Source organism: Pseudophryne corroboree, chromosome 3 (genome assembly GCF_028390025.1).
Source record: "Pseudophryne corroboree isolate aPseCor3 chromosome 3, aPseCor3.hap2, whole genome shotgun sequence".
In the NCBI taxonomy this organism is placed as follows: domain Eukaryota; kingdom Metazoa; phylum Chordata; class Amphibia; order Anura; family Myobatrachidae; genus Pseudophryne; species Pseudophryne corroboree.
In genome coordinates this window covers 124,877,144-124,899,260 of record NC_086446.1, presented here as the reverse complement: position 1 = coordinate 124,899,260, position 22,117 = coordinate 124,877,144, and the positions used below count along the sequence as shown (strand labels likewise).

The 22,117-nt window shown below is 45.8% G+C and overlaps 1 protein-coding gene across 2 annotated transcripts in view; it reads left to right on the top strand.

Moving 5' to 3' along the window:
• LOC135054955 (glycine N-acyltransferase-like) overlaps positions 1 to 22,117 on the top strand; it is a 167,666-nt gene that overhangs the window by 89,512 nt on the left and 56,037 nt on the right. For both annotated transcript variants that reach the window (XM_063958456.1, XM_063958455.1), the window contains exon 2: positions 5,465 to 5,543. In XM_063958456.1, coding sequence (XP_063814526.1) covers positions 5,466 to 5,543 — 78 coding nt within the window. In that variant the 5' untranslated portion in view covers position 5,465. The remainder of the gene's footprint in view (positions 1 to 5,464; positions 5,544 to 22,117) is intronic.

Here is a 22,117-nt window from a genome sequence, read left to right as displayed (position 1 = left end):
TCAATCCTGATACCCAGGATTGAAAAAATGGCCTCCCTAGTGTCAACTCAACTGAAGAGTATGAAGAATCCAGATGATGGTTTATTTGAAGCTGATATTCTTGTAATTATGCACAAACAGTAGGTGAAAAGATGATACAGGTTGAGTCTCCCTTATCCAAAATGCTTGGGACCAGAGGTATTTTGGCTATCGGATTTTTCCGTATTTTGGAATAATTGCATACCACAATGAGATATCATGGTGATGGGACCTAAAGCTAAGCACAGAATGCATTTATGTTACATATACACCTTATACACACACCCTGAAGGTAATTTTAGCCAATATTTTTTATAACTTTGTGCATTAAACAAAGTGTGTGTACATTCACACAATTCATTTATGTTTCATATACACCTTATACACACAGCCTGAAGGTCATTTAATACAATATTTTTAATAACTTTGTGTATTAAACAAAGTTTGTGTACATTGAGCCATCAAAAAACAAAGGTTTCACTATCTCACTCTCACTCAAAAAGTCCGTATTTCGGAATATTCCGTATTTCGGAATATTTGGATATGGGATACTCAACCTGTAATTTGCCAGAACTCAACAAGAAGGCTAAAATGGCAGACACACAAAGAGCTAGCGACAAGAAGAAAATGACATCAGAACTTAGCTACAGGAAATCAGGAGGGACAAATTTTAACAAGATGCAAAGCTTTGCAATAGTAACATGACAGCATATGAAACACATATCATGGGACATGACACTCTCACTTCCTGGCCAATGTGCCAGCCACTGCTAGTGGTGAGAAGGTTTTGGGAGACGGAGGATGGGGGGTGCCCAACAGGGCCCTTTGCTATGGGGACTGTAGAGTTTTTGTAATGCCCCTGTTTGGAGCTGTTTTAGTTGTAGCTGAAACTCTCTCTCAGCTTGGCATTCTGCTTGCTCTGCTTGGTGCTCTGCAAATTCTCTTTCCTCTAGTGCTCAGCATTCTGCCAACTCCTAGAACTGCCGGAACAAGTACAATTTTGTGGCAGCATCCAAAGGGCCCACATGTTTGGTAACAGAGTCCACATAAATGTCCAAATGTAAATTTGCACTATTACTTCTGCAGAAAATACATGTAAAGTACAAAGTCCACCTCCTGCTACCTTTTCAGCCTGTGTAGATGAACCTTGCTCTCATACTGGTTCACCCTCATCTTGATGCTCTGTATCATATTCTATTAGCTCATGGACCATTATCCCCTTAGAAAGGTCGACCATGCTAGACCTCACTGCTTACACAGGTCAATCAGCACCTCTTTATATTGTCACTTGTATGCATCTGCAATCTCTTTGCAGTTACTCTGACAAATAATAAGAAAAAAAGGAAAAAAAAAAAGAGAAGGGATGAAATTGCTTGCATGTATGTCTAGTAAAAACTTACAAGAATTGAGTCTTTTTCATATAATCAGTTTGTATTGATATTAAGGAGGGTATTCAATTGTTTCTCCCTGCAGCCACCACTAGATGGCACCCAATAGAGCAATTCAATTGTTGCTCAATTCAGGTGCAATGAAACACGGGGAGACACATTTCAACTCGCAGCCCCCCGTGCTGGCGAGCTGAAATCTTAGAAAAGTGACCCTGTCACCAGCTTACCTGTTGTCCTTCCTTGGACCAATTTTGGTAGTATTAACCACTGCATACTAGGAACACCATACAAGATCTGCCATTTTGGAGATGCTCTGTCTGACCCACTCAGGGCAGTCAAGAGCCGGGATGTGCCCAGGTACTTTTCAAGGGGCGTGGCCTAATCACAGGAGGTGTGGTCATGTACCCTTAGAAAAAATACTTGAAAAAATAGTATTTTAAGCACCTCCATGGCCACACTGCTGCCCAGTACACAGCAGCGTGTGCTGGGCTGAGGAAACGAGCTGCTGCTGCTGCTGCTAGGTAAGAGGGAGGGGGCCTGGGCCCCTACTGGACCCTCACTGGGCCCCTCCATCAGATATGGGCCCGGATAATTTGTACTCTCTCCCCCCCTCTCTCGGCACCACTGGACCCACTGATCTAGCCATCACAATTTGTCCATATTAAAGTCACTCAGATCCATATTTGTCCTGCTTCCAATACATCAACTTCAAGACCCCTTGACAGATGCTATTGTAATAAGATAACCAATGCCATTCACTACATTATCTCCTATGGCGCAGAACTGGAAAAAGTGATGAGGGGGGTGGGGGGGGGGAATAAGAAACATTCTAGTGAAAGTCTTAAGAGAAGCATTTGCACTAATCGGTTCAAAACCTGAAGAAACCTGTAATTTTTGTAACTGAGATGGAATGTCCGAAGGGATCTGAGGTTGATCAGAAAAGAATTCCTTCAACTTGATACCTCTATTTAATGTATACAGTTCCACCTTCCATTGGGTGGTATCAAATGGTACAGTTGGAACAAACAATAATTTGTCATCTATTCTCTGGCTATAAGTTTTATATACGACATTACCTGACTTGCACCAGCCGTTTTGTTGTTTATACTATTACATGTCCATGTGCTAAGCTATATGTAGGTAAAACAGAGTGCACTTTTAAAGAGAGAATGACACAACATCGCTTCGCAATCCGAGCCGCTATAACATCAGGAACCAGCGAACAGCCAGTAGCAAGGCACTTTGCGAGTGCAAAACATAATCTTTCAACACTACGCTATCGCATTATAGACCATGTACCTCCTCTAAGTAGAGGTCTCATAGGTTGCTACAATTGGAAGCAAGGTGGATCATTAGATTGGACATATTGGTGGTCATTCCGAGTTGATCGCTCGTTGCCGTTTTTAGCAGAATAGCGATCAGGCTAAAAATGGGCGATTCTGCGCATTCGTATGGGCCGCAGGGCGCACGCGCTAAGTAATTTCACACAAAACTATGCAATTTTACACAGGTCCGAGTGACGCTTTTCAGTCGCTCTGGTGATCGGTGAGTGATTGACAGGAAGTGGGTGTTTCTGGGCGGAAACTGACCGTTTTCCGGGAGTGTGCTAAAAAATGCAGGCGTGTCAGGCAGGAGTGGCTGGAGAAACGGGGGAGTGGCTGGCCGAACGCAGGGCGAGTTTGTGACGTCAAACCAGGAACTAACCGGACTGAGGTGATCGCAAGATAGGAGTAGGTCTGGAGCTACTCAGAAACTGCATGAAATTTTTTAGTAGCAATTCTGCTACTCTTTCGTGCGCAATTCTGCTAAGCTAAGATACACTCCAATAGGGCGGAGGCCTAGCGTGTGCAATGCTGCTAAAAGCAGCTAGCAAGCGATCAACTCAGAATGACCCCCATTGTCACCTAAAGGTATGAATGAATCGTTGGGTATGCAATGCTTTTTATGATCTGTTGCTTGCTGGTATTCCAATAGGGTTCTTCTCATTATGATTTTACTTTGCTGGATAATTCTGTTTATTTAACAGTAGACATGGTATCAGCAGTAGTCTGGTTTATAGTTAGGGGTTATTTATTAGACCGTAAATTTTAGATATAATTTTTGGTGCCTAACATGTGGTATATAGTAGTTCAATGATAATACCTGTTGTAATATTTATAAGCCAAATGAACATATGCGCTGTAGTGCAGCCATGTTTTAAATTGTTTCTTATTGCTTTAGTATTGGTGAAGGTTGCTATGGTGATAGCGCCGCAACGTCACTTCCTGGGAGGAAACCGGCAAGACCGGAGGACAGGAACTGGCGTCTGGCGCGGCATTGGTGATGGGTACTTAAATGTGGTAAATTCATTGTACTTTGTATGTATGCTGCTTGAAAAAAGCGTCAATAAAGGACGCTGAAATGTTGCTAACAAGCCTGATGTGGTAATGTGCATTATATGACCGGAGTGCCGCCTATCGTACATTATATATATATATAGATACAGATAAAGACTATAAGGGTATACTCAAGTAACTCAACTAATGTGTAGCCTTCAACGATCCCTACTTTAGTAGCAGTAGTGGGCAGTATTGCTCCATTTATAATTAGAACTTAATAATCACATAAAAATCATCTACCTGTTCTCAAGGCCACATACTTGTTATGAGAACCACCTTCCTATGCAGTCAGCAATACTTACACTCAATAACACCCATTTGCGCATGTGAGTCTGAACACAACCCAAGAGAACAGGCAAAATGTTCTCTTCCCATCCAACAACACACAAACATGCAGCATTATGCTATCAATGTTGGACAAGGCCACATGAAATTTAGCATTACCCCAACAGGTTATAATCATGAGGCGGTATGAGATGAGTAAGTATGGAAAATATCAGAATTGTTTGGAAACTATAGACGTGTGTTATGACGGAATTCTCTGAGAGTAACATCAGAGTTCCCTCCAACTGTCATTTGTCAACGTGGTGACATAGGGGTCTATTTACTAAGCCTTGGATGGGGATAAAGTGGACAGAAATAAAGTACCAGCTAACCAGCTCCTAACTGTCATTTTTCAAACCCAGCCTATGACATGGCAGTTAGGAGCTGATTGGCTGGTACTTTATCTCCGTCCACTTTATCTACATCAATGGCTTAGTAAATAGACCCCAGTATTTGTATAAAACTACTTTATGTACACATATTCAGCTGGCATTGGGCTACTGTGGCCTATGGGCTACAGATCTCAGAAAATATCTGGAGAGGGTTCCTCTGTTACCCTCCTGCACATGCGTGGTCAGCAGACTGCAAATGTGCACAATGGCCCTGGATCCCAAAGTAGAAGTAGAATAATCGCTTTTGTGGCCATTTCACTTCTTTACACATCACAGGGACAGGCTCCTTTATGGACTAGTGGCTACAAAACATTTTTAATTATCATCTCTAAAACCTGATAATAAATATGGTGCTAGATCTCTTGTGGTAATGAACTAATTCTCCTGCAGTCTGGTACTGTGTCTCAGTGCATAGCCATTTACCAGTCGGTATTTGGAACTCTAAAGGGCCCTACACATTTAAAGATCTGCCGCCGAGCTTCCCGACGGCGGATACGGCCGACGGGCGACCCGGGGTGGGGGTGGGGGTTGGGGGCAGTGACGGGGAGAGTGAAGTTTCTTCACTCCCCCCGTCACCCGGCTTCACAGAAGTGCAGGCAAATATGGACGAGATCGTCCATATTGGCCTGCATGCACAGCCGACGGGGCACCAGCGATTAACAAGCGCGGGGCCGTGCATCGTTCATCGCTGATGCCTCCACACTCAAAGATATGAATGTTATCTCATTCAATAATGAACGAGATCATTCATATCTTTGAGGATTATCGGCCAGTGTTGTAGGGCCTATTAAACACTCTGAACTCAATGGTACCTTTGTGTCTGCAGGTAGAATAAATGGAATGATTGCACTGTCGCCAATGAAGTGGTGCAGGTGCCAAGGATTAAACATACTGTTTGCTACCATTATCAATCATTTAATTCTTTGTAAATCTTTAAATGTAACATGCTGTCTTTGTTTTATAGAATGCTTTACCTGACCTGTTCCTCAAAGCTGGCCACTCTGAGAAGACTCCTGGTCAGCAGCTTTCCAGAGTCACTGAAGGTAAACCTAAATTCCTATAGCTGAATTGCATATATTGTGTGTTCTTCAGGAGACATTGGCAGATTCTACACCGGCCACAACCAAACTACATTTTACAGTGTGTGCAGTGCAAATGGGCCCAAGCCGCACACCCCGCACCCATTTTTTTTCAACACATACCCTCTGGAGTCCTGCGGCGCAGCAGCAGCACTGAAGAAATCACTGGGAAAATGGCGCGGCGGCCATTTTCCTAGTGTTTCGCGCATACGCAGTAGGAAAATCACTAGGAAAATGGACACCTTTTTTTTCCCTGGAGACCTGCGCATGCGCACTACACCTGGGACAGCGCTAGGGTCCCCTAGTGACCCTAGTGCCCAGAGTCAAGAACGCTGCTGGCCAGAGAGGACGGGGACCAGAAGGAGGCTGCACCAGGCCTTCTCCTCTCTGAAGATGCCCCTGTCAGGAAGGTTAGGATGCACAAATTAAGATGTGTCCTCATTCACCTCTCCACCACTAGTAGTAATCCATGTACTATATCCTGAATTCTGCATATCATCTGCATTGTAGCTGCATACAAATGCCCTTATTTATCAATTAGTGATAAATTTCACTGTGACTGACAAATTGCACCAGCCAATCAGCTCCTAACTGCCATGTTACAGACTGTGTTTGAATAATGACAGGAGCGGATTGGCTGGTGAAATTTATTACTCACAGTGAAATTTATCACTTATTGATAAATAAGGGCAATTGTCACTTATAGTGTACCAGGCACAGTAGATTAGTACTGTTGTCACAAAGGAATTGACATAGAGTCACAGAGTAAGCATAATGATACTTGGTGTAAGTGCACAGAATAACAGCTTAAGTATTTAATGTACACTGCATTGTACTTTTGTCATATTAGTAATGAGAATAAGAGGAATATTTTGTGAAAGAAACTTTGGCGCATGGCATGGCGCAACTAAGCGGCAAAATTTGTGGCACACCAAACAGGGGTATTTGGCGCAATATGAGAATAGGTGTATGAGGACACATACTGTATGTACCAAATCAGATTTCTACTGGAAACAGACAACTGTAAGAAAAATGTAGCCCAAATCTTTGGAGAAGAAGGGGTCTATTCACGAAGCAGTAAAAAGAGTGGAGAAGTGAGCCTGTGGAGAAGTTACCCATGGCAACCAATCAGCTGCTCCGTACAATTGTTTAGTATGCAAATTATAATTGTTACTTCAATGCTGATTTGTTGCCATGGGCAATTTCTCCACTGGCTCACGTCTCCACACTTTTCACTGCTTTGTCAAAGTCGAAAAATATCATGAATCACTTGCCTTGTACTAACCCCATGCACATGCCTGCTGCGCGGGCACGGGCCCTGCGTGCGCATATTCGAACTTTGCGTAAAAGAGCTTCTACGGCCGTGCGCTTTGGCGCGTGGTATGCACATTTACGGTAGGGTTTGTGAGCGTGTAGCGGGCGACTCGATCATAGCATATTTAACCCATATAGTGTGTTTTATAGATAATATTCCCCTTAACAATGTCAGCAAGTATGTTTAGTTTAAACGGTTCTTGGACAGGGAAATTCCTCTTTGCATGATAGGAAGGGTCAGATAAAGGATGAACGGTGGTGTCTAGTATCCAGCTGTAGAGTATTTTAATGGTAACATTTCGGTGTTGGTTAGGAAGAGATTGCTCGCTCCTGCGTATAGTTATGTACAAAAGTAGTTTATAGACATTTACTGTATTTGCTGTTCATTATCCATGCGGGGGGAATCCAGAGGATACCACCCACTACAGCAGTTGGGGAGAGACACAGCCCACCTGTTCAAATCCACCTATGACCTTTTGTTATAATGCAGAGACACATTCCTGTGTCCAATGAACAATGAGATTATAGGGACCAATGTATTGTTACTGTATGCTGTGTATATAAAGACCACCATTGCCTGTCCAGTCACTCACTCTCTATGAAAGGCTTTCTCATTGAATGCTGAGGGCTGGATCCAGGACGCGCTTGCGAATCATTCCCACGTATGTACGTTTCTCTGTAGCCATTTTGTTATCCTCTGTGTTTGCCATTTGTTCTCATTGTGTACTCATTCTGTTTGCTTGTGTTTGCGATCGTTCGCTATTGTTCATATTATTCCTTGTTATTCTGTTTAGATTTTGATGTTAGTTTTGTAGTGTATAAGCTGTATTGTTTTCCCCTTTTTACTCTAAAGCAATCCACAAAGGTGTTAGAGCCTGAGTGTTTTTTAAATCCAAACAAGGTCTTGCGTATTCACTAGTTACTGCTAAGGGCTCTCTTAGCGTATTAATCGCTCATACAGTATTACATTGCCAAGGTTTAGAGTATAAGCATACCCTTACTGTGTGTTATTACTAAGGTTTACTGTGTATCATTCCGTGAGCGTACGTGTCGCTCGTGCATCGCGCCCACGGCCTAGTGTCTGCTACGCTAAGTGCGTACCCTTATGGTACTCAGTGCGTCAATAGCGTACTTAGTCCGTAATAGAATATAGCTTAATGTTTAAAGGTAATAACTGACATTATCAATTGGGGGACTCATCCGGGCCTCCTCATATCCGCAACCTAGCGGAACCAGGCAGACTTTATCCATCAGCAAAGGGCGGGAAGGTAGTATCCCCTGTTAGCCGTTTGGTGGTTGGGGATACAGTAGTGCTGGTCAGATAAGCATCTGCTCCGCTTGGTTTGTAGGGATGCTGGTGGGATCCGGAACCGAAAGGTAAGAACGTTAAGCTATTGTCTTTTAAATCTGTTTTAATTTCTGTTTGGTGCCAACTGCGCACGCAACACATGTAACACACGCACACACCTGTACTCTGCATATCTGACCATATTGTTGCAAAACAAGGTTCAAATGAGTCATATTGTGTTTGATTCAGATTGGATTGCTTATCTGTTTAAGTAGGTTTAAAAGTATATTTAAAAGTTGCTGCAAAAGCCTTGATATAGTGTTGTTGTTTTTTTAACTCAGGCCTAAAATAACTTCAGGGGCTTGCATAGTGATTTTTTTTGTGACACAGGAAGCCGCATGGTCTGTCCTCCATTTTGTGTAACCCTCATGGATGTGGAAGGGGGAGGAGCAGCGGCCATTTTGGGAAGGTCAATTCTTTTCTAAATAGCTGATTTTCAGTCTGCTCAGGAATAATCAGCCATCCTTGGTCAAAAAGAAATCACCATTTATGAGTTACCAATGCATTTATTTAACCCATGCCATAGACAATTACAAATAGATTCAGATGGGGTTTAATAAAAGTTAATAGTAAGATGAATATTTGATGTAAGAACGACACACAGATATAAAACAAAGTTGTTGTTTTTTTTCTTCTTCTTTACCTCCACGATTCTGTTAAACTCTGCTTGTTGTAAGATAAGCCATTGAAATGCAAATTAACCTGTGCAACAGTTTTTTTTTCCTGGCAGTGAAAGGCCACCTTCACAGACAGTCAAAGGCACATTCATATGCAAATTACAGGAGTGAATGGGTCTCGGGAGACCAGTGAATAGTACATAGATATAATATTATAATTATGTGTGTGTGTTTATATCAATGTATGTTCTGCAAGATAGCTATCCAATATGAATCATACTATTGGAAGCATTGATTAGTAGATTAATTTAGACCTGCATTTTGTGTATTTTCACATATCTACCTTTCTGTTTGCCATTAGCATTGATCACGTGCTGAGAAAATTTGTTGCTATTTACTTAAAAGTAAGATTAATACTTAAGGGAGTAATTGTAAAACACGCACGCAGCCTGACCCAGTTATAAAGGTTTATACAGGAGATACTGTGTGGTGCTTGGTAAACGATTATAGTTAAATATCGTTTGCATTTATAGAAGCGTGTTATTTGTGTTACTGCGGACGTATCCGGCCTGTGTACACGTGTCTCTGACCGAGTGCGAGACAGCGTACGCATCGCAAAGGCCTACACAAGTGGCGTATATCACGCAAAGTGCGTACGGATACGCCCACTAAATACAAATCACACGATAGCATTGTTTTAGTAGGCGATACGGAAGCCACGCGATAATAGCACAAATTTGTTCAGTTTCCAAAATTTAGTTTAAAAAGATCCTCCTCTCGTTGCATTACCTCTGGGATTAGCCTGTGTTACCTGAATGAAAGAAATTTTCTGTACAGAAAAATCAAAGTATATATGAAGTGAAAGAGCGTGAGTATGCAAGTAAAGTTTTCTTTGGTGTGAACCCCGGAATTCGAGATCTCGTAGAAGGACACCCGTGAAGTGAACACGTGGTGGCGTGGGAGAAGGCCATCTCACGTTAACAGTGAACAAGGTAAAAGGAGCAATTAGTGTTACAGCAGACCAAAAGGTCCGCGAAAGTCAGAAACCCGTTAAAAGTACCTATACGAAGTTCTGAAGACCCTGACTTAAGAAAGGTCAGAGGTAGTGAGCGCAGCCCTGGGGGTTGGCGCAGTACCCATATAGGCCCGTTTTGAGAATACGCACCGGCTGAAGGTTTCGCAGCCTAAACAACCGATTCCGCTGGTCGTTCTGCGGATAAGTAATAGTTACTTATACGCAGTGCGACTGTACCGCATGTAATTGTGTGCATTAGTTGGTTACCTTGATACCCATTACGCAATTCGCGTACGCTTTGCGGGATCATAAACACTATTTGTACACTTTGACGTGATTTGTGTAGGTTTTTTTTATTTTAAGGGAGGTTCGCTGATCACTCAGGAATTCTTCAGCAACTGATACTTACTGGGGAGGGTAGCATACTCCCACACGCCCCAGTAAATAGAGGTTACATAGGGGCCCTGAATTGAGTACGCCAGCGCTGAAGCAGTGTGTGGGCATATTGGTCGACGTGGGCGAGAGTGGGTGAAGGCACTCGTTGGACTTTCACCGTTGCCTTACCTCTGAGAACGTGGTTTTTGTAGGAATTCGCTGAGAAGGCAATACCGGCAAAGAATGGGGGCCAGTTGCTCAAGTAAGGGACGATCAACCAAGGTTCAGGTTGATATAATTCCGCGACCAGCAGGGTCGGTGAGGTACATAATGTGTGAAAAATATGGATCACACGCAGAGGTTTTATGCAATGAGTGGGAACGTATGACTGTGAACGATGGGGAGAAGTTTCCCAGGGTAGGCAGTTTTAATCCTGAGGTTTTGCAAAATTTAAGGAGAAGGATATGTCTGATAAAATCCGGGAAGCAACGGATTAGACATTATGATTATTTACAGTTATGGCAACAGGAAGGTGAGATACAAAGGGAATTAGCTCAAGCAGCTGGTTCCCATCTTAGCAGGAAACTGATGGCTACTGGAGAAACAATGGCTACAGAGAATGGCATACTGGGATATGATGATAATAGTGCACTTAATAAATGTAGTAATGATGATAATAGTAAGCGTAATAAATGTGTTAATAACGATAGAAGTAAAACTGATAAATGTACAAATTCTAACCTGTGCAAGTTGCGCCCCATGTTAAACTTCCCTCAGGATTACAAGCAAGAAAGTGAGCCCAGCACGATGTTGGCACTTTTTCCAGCAGCCATCATACGAGACACCCAGGTGGGCACGGCCCAATCGGTAAAGGCAGTAGTCAAGCCCCCTTACGGAGGGTCAGGTGAGGTCGTGTCCACAGGTAAGTACGGTATTGTATATTATGCACAGACAATTGCACCTCACATTGTAGAGTATAGAGAGGTAGCGGTTTCTGTATTAATGGATGGTTTAAAGGAAGTGTTGAGAACAAGGGTACAGACCACTCAACCTAATTGGAACGGTATGTCGGTGGCTGCTTTGAGAGAGACCGCTATTGAACATGATCGCAACATCATAAGACACAGGGAGTCACAGGGCGGTAAGCAAATGACAATAAGTAGACAGGCCCTGACAACGAAGCCACATCAGCTTAAGCCCCAGACCCCTGTGGGTAAGTCGAATGTGATAAAATGTTATAACTGCCAGAGGGAAGGGCATTATGCACGGAATTGTATGTTTAGAGACCCACATAAGGTATATAAACCCCCTAGACAACGACATAACGCACGTAATTGTAATCAGGGATCATATAGGAAAAATTTTGGGCCGCACCTGTAATTTGCAGCCAGTGAAGTTGATTATTAGCCTTGATAGTAAGCCTGAGGTTACAGTCGATGTAATTGGTAGGTCATTCCTTGTAGACACAAGGGCGGCCAGGTAAACTCAGTGATTTATCTTTAAATATTTCCTTTTCATCTTTGACGTTCACCAGACAGCTCAAACGTCACATGTCTACTTGGTCTTTTCAGAGGTCTACCCAACCCCAGTATATCTTACCAGCATCGTTGTGTCTGGCCAAACACAAAGGGTGGAGAGTGGAAGTACTGGTGGGGGAGACTGTGCAGAGATACCGATGGACATGTTGGTGTGACAGCCTGATGGTGAACGGAAATCTGACAATGTTTCTTTTCTATTGTTCTCTCTCTTTGTTCTTTCATGTTTTACGGATGGTATGTCACACAACAGTTAGACAAATGGTAATGCAAGATTTATGCTCCTTACAGAAAGATCGCTGAGTCGGAAAGAATATCGTATCACTGGAGTGTTCGTTTTGGGAAGACTGAGAGACAGCACTGTTGAGACGACATCTGAGCAAGAAGAACAACAAGACTATAGGACAATTATCGTAACATTTTTCTTTCCCTTCAATTATTTTCTTTCCCCCATTACAACTTTCTCTTTCTCCTCCTGTAAGATGGACTCGCCCCAAGAGACTGCAGTCCGTGTTTTCCTGTTGACCCTGTTGTTGACCAGAGCAGTCTGTTTCGGTGAGAGTACCAGTGAGGTCGAGAAAGGATCTGGAATGGGTTCTGATGACCAGGATGGATTCATAGAATTCCAAGAGCAACACAATCACCGAGCAAAGGCGAGTATCAGAAAACGATCTGGTAGCCATGACACTAACAGACATTGTGAAGGATTGTTAGCTGAAGAGAATTGTATATGTAGGAATTGTGACAACATAGTTGAGGACGGGTGCATCCAGAGATGTCAGTCCAGCATTAATATCAATATGGACCATCATCCATTGAGTGACTATCACTCATTAGTGGGTAAGGTTTTAAACCAAACGGAATGCTGGGTGTGCTCACAAGTACCTCAAGGTCATAGAAAGTCAGGACTAGTGCCATACTCTTTAACGATAGATGAGGTACTTGAATTAAGGGGTGGGAGACCCGTGGACAAGAAATGTATTATTTCTAGGCCTCCTAGTTTGAAGCTCCACCAATACCATGTGGATAGGTCCCTAATATGTTTTAACATTTCCAATCCCCGAAAGCCAGGAAATTGGGAAGTGACATGGAACAACCGAACCATGACATTCTCACACAGAGCCGATAGAATGCCCATTGACTCAGAGCTTATACGCCAAATAGCCAACAGTGGAAGATATTTCCAATATAGGTACACTCTAGGAAGTAGGCCCATGCGAGTTGGAGAAGTATCACCAGGATACTGTGCGCATATCATACGACCTGATACGTGTACTAGACAGATGAGAGAGTTAGGGATAGGATTTTTCATCTGGAAGGTTTGGAATATGGTGATGTCATATTCTGTCCCATATGTCCTCCCCGATGATGCATATTTCATATGTGGGAGGAAGGCGTATAAGTGGCTTGCCCCAAACTCAGAGGGATTGTGTTACATTGGAAGAGTGTTACCGGAAGTAATGACCATTACCCATGATAGAATGAAAGACGTTCACCGCAATGCTCAAGCTCCTTACACTCACACCCATTACGAACACATTGTAAAGAGACACCTTATAGATAGGACAGAGCATGCAGCCTCTGATTTGATCCACGAATCCACCGGGATTCAACTCCTGCTCGCGCTAGATATCACCCGTACCGCCAGAGGAGTTATAAATTTTAGGTATATTACCGCGCTAGCGAACCTGATAGACAATATCACTGAGATGTATGATGACACCTTCAGGTATACTGGGAGAGAATTGCAAGCTTACAAAACGGAACTGATCCAGCACAGGATGGTTCTAAATTACATCACAGCAGTGACAGGAGGGTATTGTGTCACCCTAGCAACTCAGTATGGTGTAAAGTGTTGTACGTATATCACAAACAGCACTGAGGACCCAACCGAGGTCATAGATCAAAAGATGGACGATATCTTGCAATTGAAGTGGGAGTTCCGAAGGAGACACAACCTTACCCTTGCTTCTGTGGGTAATGAACTGACCGGCTGGGTGTCATGGTTGAACCCACGCAATTGGTTCTCAGGTTTAGGAGAATGGGCTCAAAATGTTATCGTTGCTGTAGGGAAATTTCTCTTATGTATCCTAGGAGTTGTCATAATGATTGGTTTGATATTCAGATGTGTTCAAATTTTAATGAATTGCAAGCGAAGTACCAAATTGATGAGTTTGAGGAGCGAGGGCATTGTAACAACAACTGGTTTAATTTATGACCCATCAATCGAGACAATGCTGTGATAAGATGTGATTCCACGGTCCGTTTCTTTCACCCGTTTCTCCTTTGTTTTTCTCCAAGGTAAAAAGACACCGACTCGGAAGAAGATTTTGATGACCCATTATACAGACCATTGATGAACTGTTTCACAGCCATTTGATGAACTTTTAGAGACTTTAACTTTTATGGACACTGGAAAGAACTTTGCTTGCCACTTACAGCAAAGATATAAGACATCGACAAGACATCGACAAGACACCAACAAGACACCCAAGGACAAGTACATACAATAATCATAAGAATGCATTTATAACGCATGTTTCTTATCTTCATCTCTACTATCTTCAGGTAGTGACACACATAGTCGACAGGTGATATAGGCACATATATTAGCACTCACATATTTTCTCCCTTCATGTATCATCAACTAATGTGCACCACATTTGTTGGAACTAAAAGCCGAAAAGAGCTCGGTAGAGTTTGTTAGCCCACTTACAGACCCTTAATACGGGATAAGAAGGATTCAATGTATACTTCGCAATACCTCGAAGCTTATTTTTAGAGCATGTACGGCACGATGATACATGACCCCTCAGACATGGATTTCATACATACATGCTTTTTACTATCTCACTAGGTCATACATTTCCCACCTTCTCCTCTCCTCCCTACTCCCAATCTGTTATGCACACCAGTGCCTGCAGGAAAGTACTAGTGTCAGAACTGTTATGCACTCCAGTGTCTGCAGGAATGTACTGGTGTTTGAACTGTTATGCAAAACAAATGGACTCACAGACAAACTGGGGAATATGACATAACGTACACAGAAGGTGATAGGGTAACAAAATACACACACAGTGAACAGAGAAGCCCAGAGGCTAAGGAACTGGGTATCTCCCTTGTATTAGAACTGCTCAGATGTAAAAAGCAAGATGTTGTGTTTTAATACGTAGAGAACCCGAAATGCTGTTGCTAAGGGCAACAGCAAAACCCTAAAGGGTTACCAACGGGTGTGGCAGTAAACTCCTTGGTCAGAGATGGAATGATAGACACAAGGAGAGCCTCCACAATCCTGATTCTCACTTGCAGTGCACAGGTTTAAGCTTACTGCCACTAAACTGACCCCTGACACCTAGCACAGTGAGACAGGATTAGACAGGCAAGTGTTAGAATACAGCCGCAAACTTGCTAAGTTCACAGAGTAATAACAGAACCCCAGCAAGCTAAACGACTGACTCCAGTCTTACTGCTAGGTCTGGATTGGCAGAGTGTAATACCAAACCCCCAGGCCTATTTGCAGTAAGCAACAAACAAATACAAAGCTACACAGTACTGGCTAACTTTCATGAACTGACTAACCAACAGAGATTCAGCAGCATCTGCTTACCCTGAAAAGAGGCCTTATAAAGCAGGTGCTGTCCACGCCCCACTCAGACCTCACAGACTGTGAGCACAAAAACCAGCACCGGATCCCCTGCCGTGCACAGAGCCTATAACCACTGCACAGCAAAAGACCCGAACCGGAGTATCAGCTGCGCTCAGGTTACTCCACTAGCACTTGTCTCCCGGTTGCCATGACGACGTGGCAGCACAGGGCAGGAGACCCTAACAGTACCCCCCCTCTGACGAGGGGTCAAAGAACCCCTACCACCGGGTTTATCGGGGAACTGCGAGAAGAAAGAGCGTATCAGTCTGGGGGCATGAAGATCACAACTGCGCACCCACGACCGCTCCTCCGGGCCATACCCCTTCCAGTGCACCAAAAATGACAGCCGACCCCGAACCACCTTGGAGTCAAGAATCCTTTCAACAACAAACTCCCTCTGGCCACGTATCAGAAGAGGGGAAGGTCTTCCACTGGAAGAAGGATTACTAATCGCCCGTTTTAAAAGGGAACAATGAAATGTTTTATTGATACCCAAAGAACGGGGCAGATCTAACTGAAATGCCACCGGATTGATAACCCTGGTGATCTTATAAGGGCCGATGAACCGGGGCCCTAACTTATGAGATGGCTGTCTCAACTTCAAATTCTTGGTAGACAACCAGACGAAGTCTCCTAATTTGAAGCTGCAGGGTCTTTTCCGCTTATCAAAAACCCTTTTGGTCACTAATGACACAGACACAAGGGCTTTCTTCACTCTCCGCCAAATACCTCTAAGGACCGAAACCACAGAGGAACCACCAGGCGTGGAGTCCAGGGGGTCAAAAGAATTGGCCTTAGGATGATGCCCATACACACAAAGGAAGGGAGAGATCCCTGTAGCAGAGTGAGCCGCGTTGTTATAGGCAAACTCCGCCATGGACAGATGAGCAACCCAGTCAGTCTGACACTTGGAGACATAACACCTGAGGAACTGCTCCAAGGACTGGTTCACCCTTTCAGTCTGCCCATTAGACTGCGGATGGTAGCCTGACGACAAGCTGACAGAAATCTGGAGATCGGAACAAAATGCCCTCCAGAATTTGGCCACAAACTGGGATCCGCGGTCAGAGACCACATCAAGTGGCAACCCGTGGAGACGCACAACATGCAGCATAAATAATTCAGACAGGCGTCTGGCTGATGGCAGCCCAACCAGTGGAACGAAGTGCGCCATCTTCGAAAACCTGTCAACGACAACCCAGATGGCTGTCATCCCCGAGGATTTGGGCAAGTCCACCACAAAATCCATTGAAATGTGGGTCCATGGCTTAGATGGGATAGAGAGTGGATGTAATGGGCCAACAGGAACCCCTCTAGGAGTCTTATTTCGGGCACAGATGTCACATGCCCGAACCCACTGATCCACATCCTTAGCCACCGAGGGCCACCACACCGCCCTAGATAGCAACTCCCGAGTTCTGGCAATACCCGGGTGACCTGCCGACTTCTTGGCATGGAATTCCAGGAACACTCGCTGTCTTAACCTAGGAGGCACAAACAAAAGACCTACCGGAAGGTCTGGAGGAGCCTGCTCCTGTGCTCTAAGGACTAATGATAAGAGGTCCTGGGTAATGCCCACTTTAATACATGATGGGGAAACAATGGGCAACGGCTCCTCGGTGGTCTCCTGGATTGGAGCAAAACTCCGCGAGAGCGCATCAGCCTTGATGTTTTTTGACCCAGGGCGATATGTTATCAAAAAATTAAAGCGAGCAAAAAACAAAGCCCATCGTGCCTGCCTGGCATTGAGACGCTTCGCTGACTCTAAATATGCCAGATTCTTATGGTCAGTGAGAATTGAGACCACAAACTTAGCCCCCTCAAGCCAGTGTCTCCACTCCTCGAGTGCATCCTTAATAGCCAACAATTCCCGGTTACCCACGTCATAATTCATCTCGGCAGGCGAAAATTTACGGGAAAAGTAAGCACAGGGATGAAGGCGATTATCAGACACTCCCATCTGAGAAAGCACTGCCCCAATACCCATCTCAGAGGCATCCACCTCCACCACAAAAGGACGCTCTGGATCTGGGTGTCGCAGCACCTTGGCCGAAACAAATGCCCTTTTGAGACGGGCAAAAGCCGCTTTAGCCTCACAAGACCAGTGAGCAACATCCGCCCCTTTCTTAGTGAGTGCCACCAAGGGCGCCACTATAGACGAAAATCCAGCAATAAATCGTCTATAAAAATTCGCAAAGCCCAGGAAACGCTGAAGCGCCTTCAAACTAGTGGGCTGCACCCAATCCAGGACTGCCTGTACCTTGGAACCCTCCATTTGGAAACCTTCTGGGAAGATAATATATCCTAGAAATGCGATTTGCTGAACTTCAAATTCGCACTTCTCCAGCTTCGCCCCAAGCCGGTGGTCTCTGAGTTTCTGGAGGACTAAGCGTACATGCTTCTGATGTTCCTCCAGGGAATGGGAGAAGATTAGGATGTCATCTAAGTATACAACTAAGCAGGGGCGGATCCAGAAGAAAATTATAGAGGGGGCACCATGGAAGGGGCAAGTGTATTTGCGTGCGGCTTCGGTGCATGCGCTTCCAGAAATGGGGTATGTCTCCACTACAAGGGGCAGCGTGTGAGGGGCAGGGGGCAGCATCTGAGGGGCAGCATGTGAGGTGCAGGGGGCAGCGTGTGAGGGGCAGGGTGAAGGGGGCAGTGTGTGAGAGGCAGGGTGCAGGGGGAAGCGTGTGAGGGGCAGGGGGCAGTGTGAGAGGGTCAGGGTGCAGGGGGCAGCGTGTGAGGGGCAGGGGTCAGCATGTTAGGTGCAGGGGACAGCGTGTGAGGGACAGTGTATAGGGGGCAGTGTGTGAGAGCCAGGGTGCAGGGGGAAGCTTGTGAGGGGCAGGGGGCAGCGTGTGAGGAGCAGGGGGCAGGGTGTGAGGGGCAGGGGGCAGCATGTTAGGTGCAGGGGACAGCGTGTGAGGGACAGTGTATAGGGAGCAGTGTGTGAGAGGCAGGGTGCAGGGGGAAGCTTGTGAGGGCAGGGGGCAGCGTGTGAGGAGCAGGGGGCAGGGTGTGAAGGGCAGGGGGCAGCGTGTTAGGGGCAGGGTGCAGGAGGCAGTGTGTGAGGGGCAGGGGCCAGGAGGCAGCGTGTGAGGGGCAGGGTGTGGGGGCAGTGTGTGAGAGGCACATACCACCATATACTACTTATAGACCGGATCGCCCCCCCTTAGTGCCCGCCGCCGCAGCAGCAGCCGCACACACGTTAAACGTAGCTCGCACAGGCTGGCAGCTGCGATACAGCAAACAGCATACTCACTGTGACAGGCTGATATACACAGTGAGTCACTGTCTCCGTCCTGCTGCTGCTGCCTCTGCGGCTCTGCCTGCTTCGATCGGCGCCTCTGCCTCCTCTCTGTGTGGCCGCTGGGGAGCCTGGGCTGGCTGGAAGTGAAATCCAGTCCACGCGGTCCAGGGTCCACCACTACGCGCTGCCTGACTCCTTAGCCTGTCCCGCAGCCCGCTCCGTCTCCCGGCCTCCGTGCGCTGCTGCCTGCTGGTCACATGCACTGCAGCAGGAGAGGAGGAGGGAGGGAGGGCTGCACTCACTGTGGGCGTGAGCCGGCTCTGGTCCCAGCGGCAGCTGTCAAATCAGCGTGCGCTGACAGCCTGCTGGGGCCGGGCCGGCACAAATGAAGAAAAAAAATCCTCTGCCACTGAGCGCAATCCGAGGCCGCGGCCGGGGCCCCTGAGACTTAATGGGCCACAAGTGACAGGGGGGGCACGGGCCCGAGTGCCCCCCCCCTGGATCCGCCACTGCAACTAAGAATCTATCCAAATATTCCCTGAGCACATCATTCATGAAATCCTGGAAGACTGCCGGGGCATTACAGAGCCCAAAAGGCATCACCAAATATTCATAATGCCCTGAGTGGGTATTAAAGGCAGTCTTCCATTCATCCCCCTCTCTTATTCGGATTAGATTGTACGCACCGCGTAGGTCAATCTTAGAAAAAATGGTGGCAGTACGAAGCTGGTCAAACAAGACCGAAATGAGAGGCAGTGGGTATGAGTTTTTAATCGTGATACGGTTCAATTCCCTGAAGTCGATGCAGGGTCGCAACGAACCGTCCTTTTTACCCACGAAGAAGAACCCCGACCCAACTGGAGACTGTGAAGGTCTGATAAATCCCTTAGCCAAGTTCTCCTGAATGTACTCTGCCATAGCCTGAGTCTCAGGACGTGACAGGGAGTACAACCTGCTCTTGGGAAGCTTAGCATTTGGCAACAAATCAATGGCACAGTCATAGGGGCGATGGGGAGGTAGTACCTCTGCAATTTTTTTGGAGAACACGTCCGCAAAATCTGCATAACACCCTGGCAATCCTGGCAAACTTAGCTGCGAGAGCCTGACTGGAAGGCTCAAGCAACTCCTGAAACAATCAGTACCCCAACTAAGAATCTCCCCAGAGACCCAGTCAAATTGAGGATTGTGGGCCCTTAACCAGGGTAACCCCAACACCAATGGGGCAAAAGTACAGACAGTCACATAAAAGGACAATTTTTCAGAGTGTGTGGCTCCAATAAACAAAGAAATCTGGCTAGTGCAAGAGGTAATTTTACCTTGGGATAATGGTTCCCCGTTTAACCCACAAATCTCAATTTCCGATGCCAAGGGTACTAAGGGAACAGAGTGTTTTAGGGCGAATTGGCGGTCCATAAAAACCCCGTCGGCCCCACTGTCCACAAAGGCCTCAGTCTTGACAGTTTGACCGAGGATCTTCAAGGTCACCGGAATGATAAAAGTCTTCTTGGGAAATTCTGACTTCTGGCCTGACAGGATATTTCCCATCACCCTCAGGCCCTGAAGTTTTCCGGCTTTTCTGGGCATGATACTACCACATGACCTTTATTCCCACAGTACAAACACAACCCCTGCTGTCTCCTCCGCGTCTTCTCACGCGAGGAGAGGCGGGTAGCCCCAATCTGCATAGGCTCCTCAGAAAATTCCTCAGAGTCTGAGGTTCCCTTGGGAAGGAAGGAAATCTCAGTCTCCCTTTCAAGCCTACGCTCTCTCAGCCGTCTATCCACCCGGATGGATAACTGCATGAGCTGATCCAAGCTATCAGGCAAGGGATATTGTACCAGTTGGTCCTTTATCTGGTTAGAAAGACCTCTTCGGTACTGGTGTCTCAGGGCTGGGTCATTCCACTGGGTATCATGGGCCAACCTCCGAAACTCCGTACAGTAAACCTCAACTGGCCTTCGCCCTTGCTTAAGGATCGAAATCTGAGCATCGGCTGAGGCCGTCTTGTCAGGGTCATCATACAACATGCCCAGTGCCGTAAAAAAAGCATCAACACTTTTAAGCGACGGACAGTCAGGCTGCAACCCATATGCCCAGACCTGTGGGTCTCCTTGTAGCAAGGAAATCACTATGCCCACCCGCTGAATCTCCGACCCAGAAGACTGAGGCCTAAGCCGGAAGTATAGCTTGCAGCTCTCCTTGAAACAAAAGAACTGCGAGCGATCTCCAGAAAAACGATCCGGGAGATTTACTTTCGGCTCCTTAACCCCTGCAGGTGCTGCTGCTGCGGGAGCTCCGCCAGCAGCCTGGGAGGTGTGCATTTTAATGGACAAATCATTAAATTGTCGAGTCAGGACCTGCACCTGATCGACCACCTGTTGCAACGTATTTTGAGGGGTATGCTCCATATTCCCACAAAATTTCAACAGGAGTATTAGGCTGCTGAATATGTTATGCACACCAGTGCCTGCAGGAAAGTACTAGTGTCAGAACTGTTATGCACTCCAGTGTCTGCAGGAATGTACTGGTGTTTGAACTGTTATGCAAAACAAATGGACTCACAGACAAACTGGGGAATATGACATAACGTACACAGAAGGTGATAGGGTAACAAAATACACACACAGTGAACAGAGAAGCCCAGAGGCTAAGGAACTGGGTATCTCCCTTGTATTAGAACTGCTCAGATGTAAAAAGCAAGATGTTGTGTTTTAATACGTAGAGAACCCGAAATGCTGTTGCTAAGGGCAACAGCAAAACCCTAAAGGGTTACCAACGGGTGTGGCAGTAAACTCCTTGGTCAGAGATGGAATGATAGACACAAGGAGAGCCTCCACAATCCTGATTCTCACTTGCAGTGCACAGGTTTAAGCTTACTGCCACTAAACTGACCCCTGACACCTAGCACAGTGAGACAGGATTAGACAGGCAAGTGTTAGAATACAGCCGCAAACTTGCTAAGTTCACAGAGTAATAACAGAACCCCAGCAAGCTAAACGACTGACTCCAGTCTTACTGCTAGGTCTGGATTGGCAGAGTGTAATACCAAACCCCCAGGCCTATTTGCAGTAAGCAACAAACAAATACAAAGCTACACAGTACTGGCTAACTTTCATGAACTGACTAACCAACAGAGATTCAGCAGCATCTGCTTACCCTGAAAAGAGGCCTTATAAAGCAGGTGCTGTCCACGCCCCACTCAGACCTCACAGACTGTGAGCACAAAAACCAGCACCGGATCCCCTGCCTATAACCACTGCACAGCAAAAGACCCGAACCGGAGTATCAGCTGCGCTCAGGTTACTCCACTAGCACTTGTCTCCCGGTTGCCATGACGACGTGGCAGCACAGGGCAGGAGACCCTAACACAATCATAATAATGTATTTCATGGTAATATATTTTTTTCTGCTTAAATTGTTTAGATAGTGGCAGTT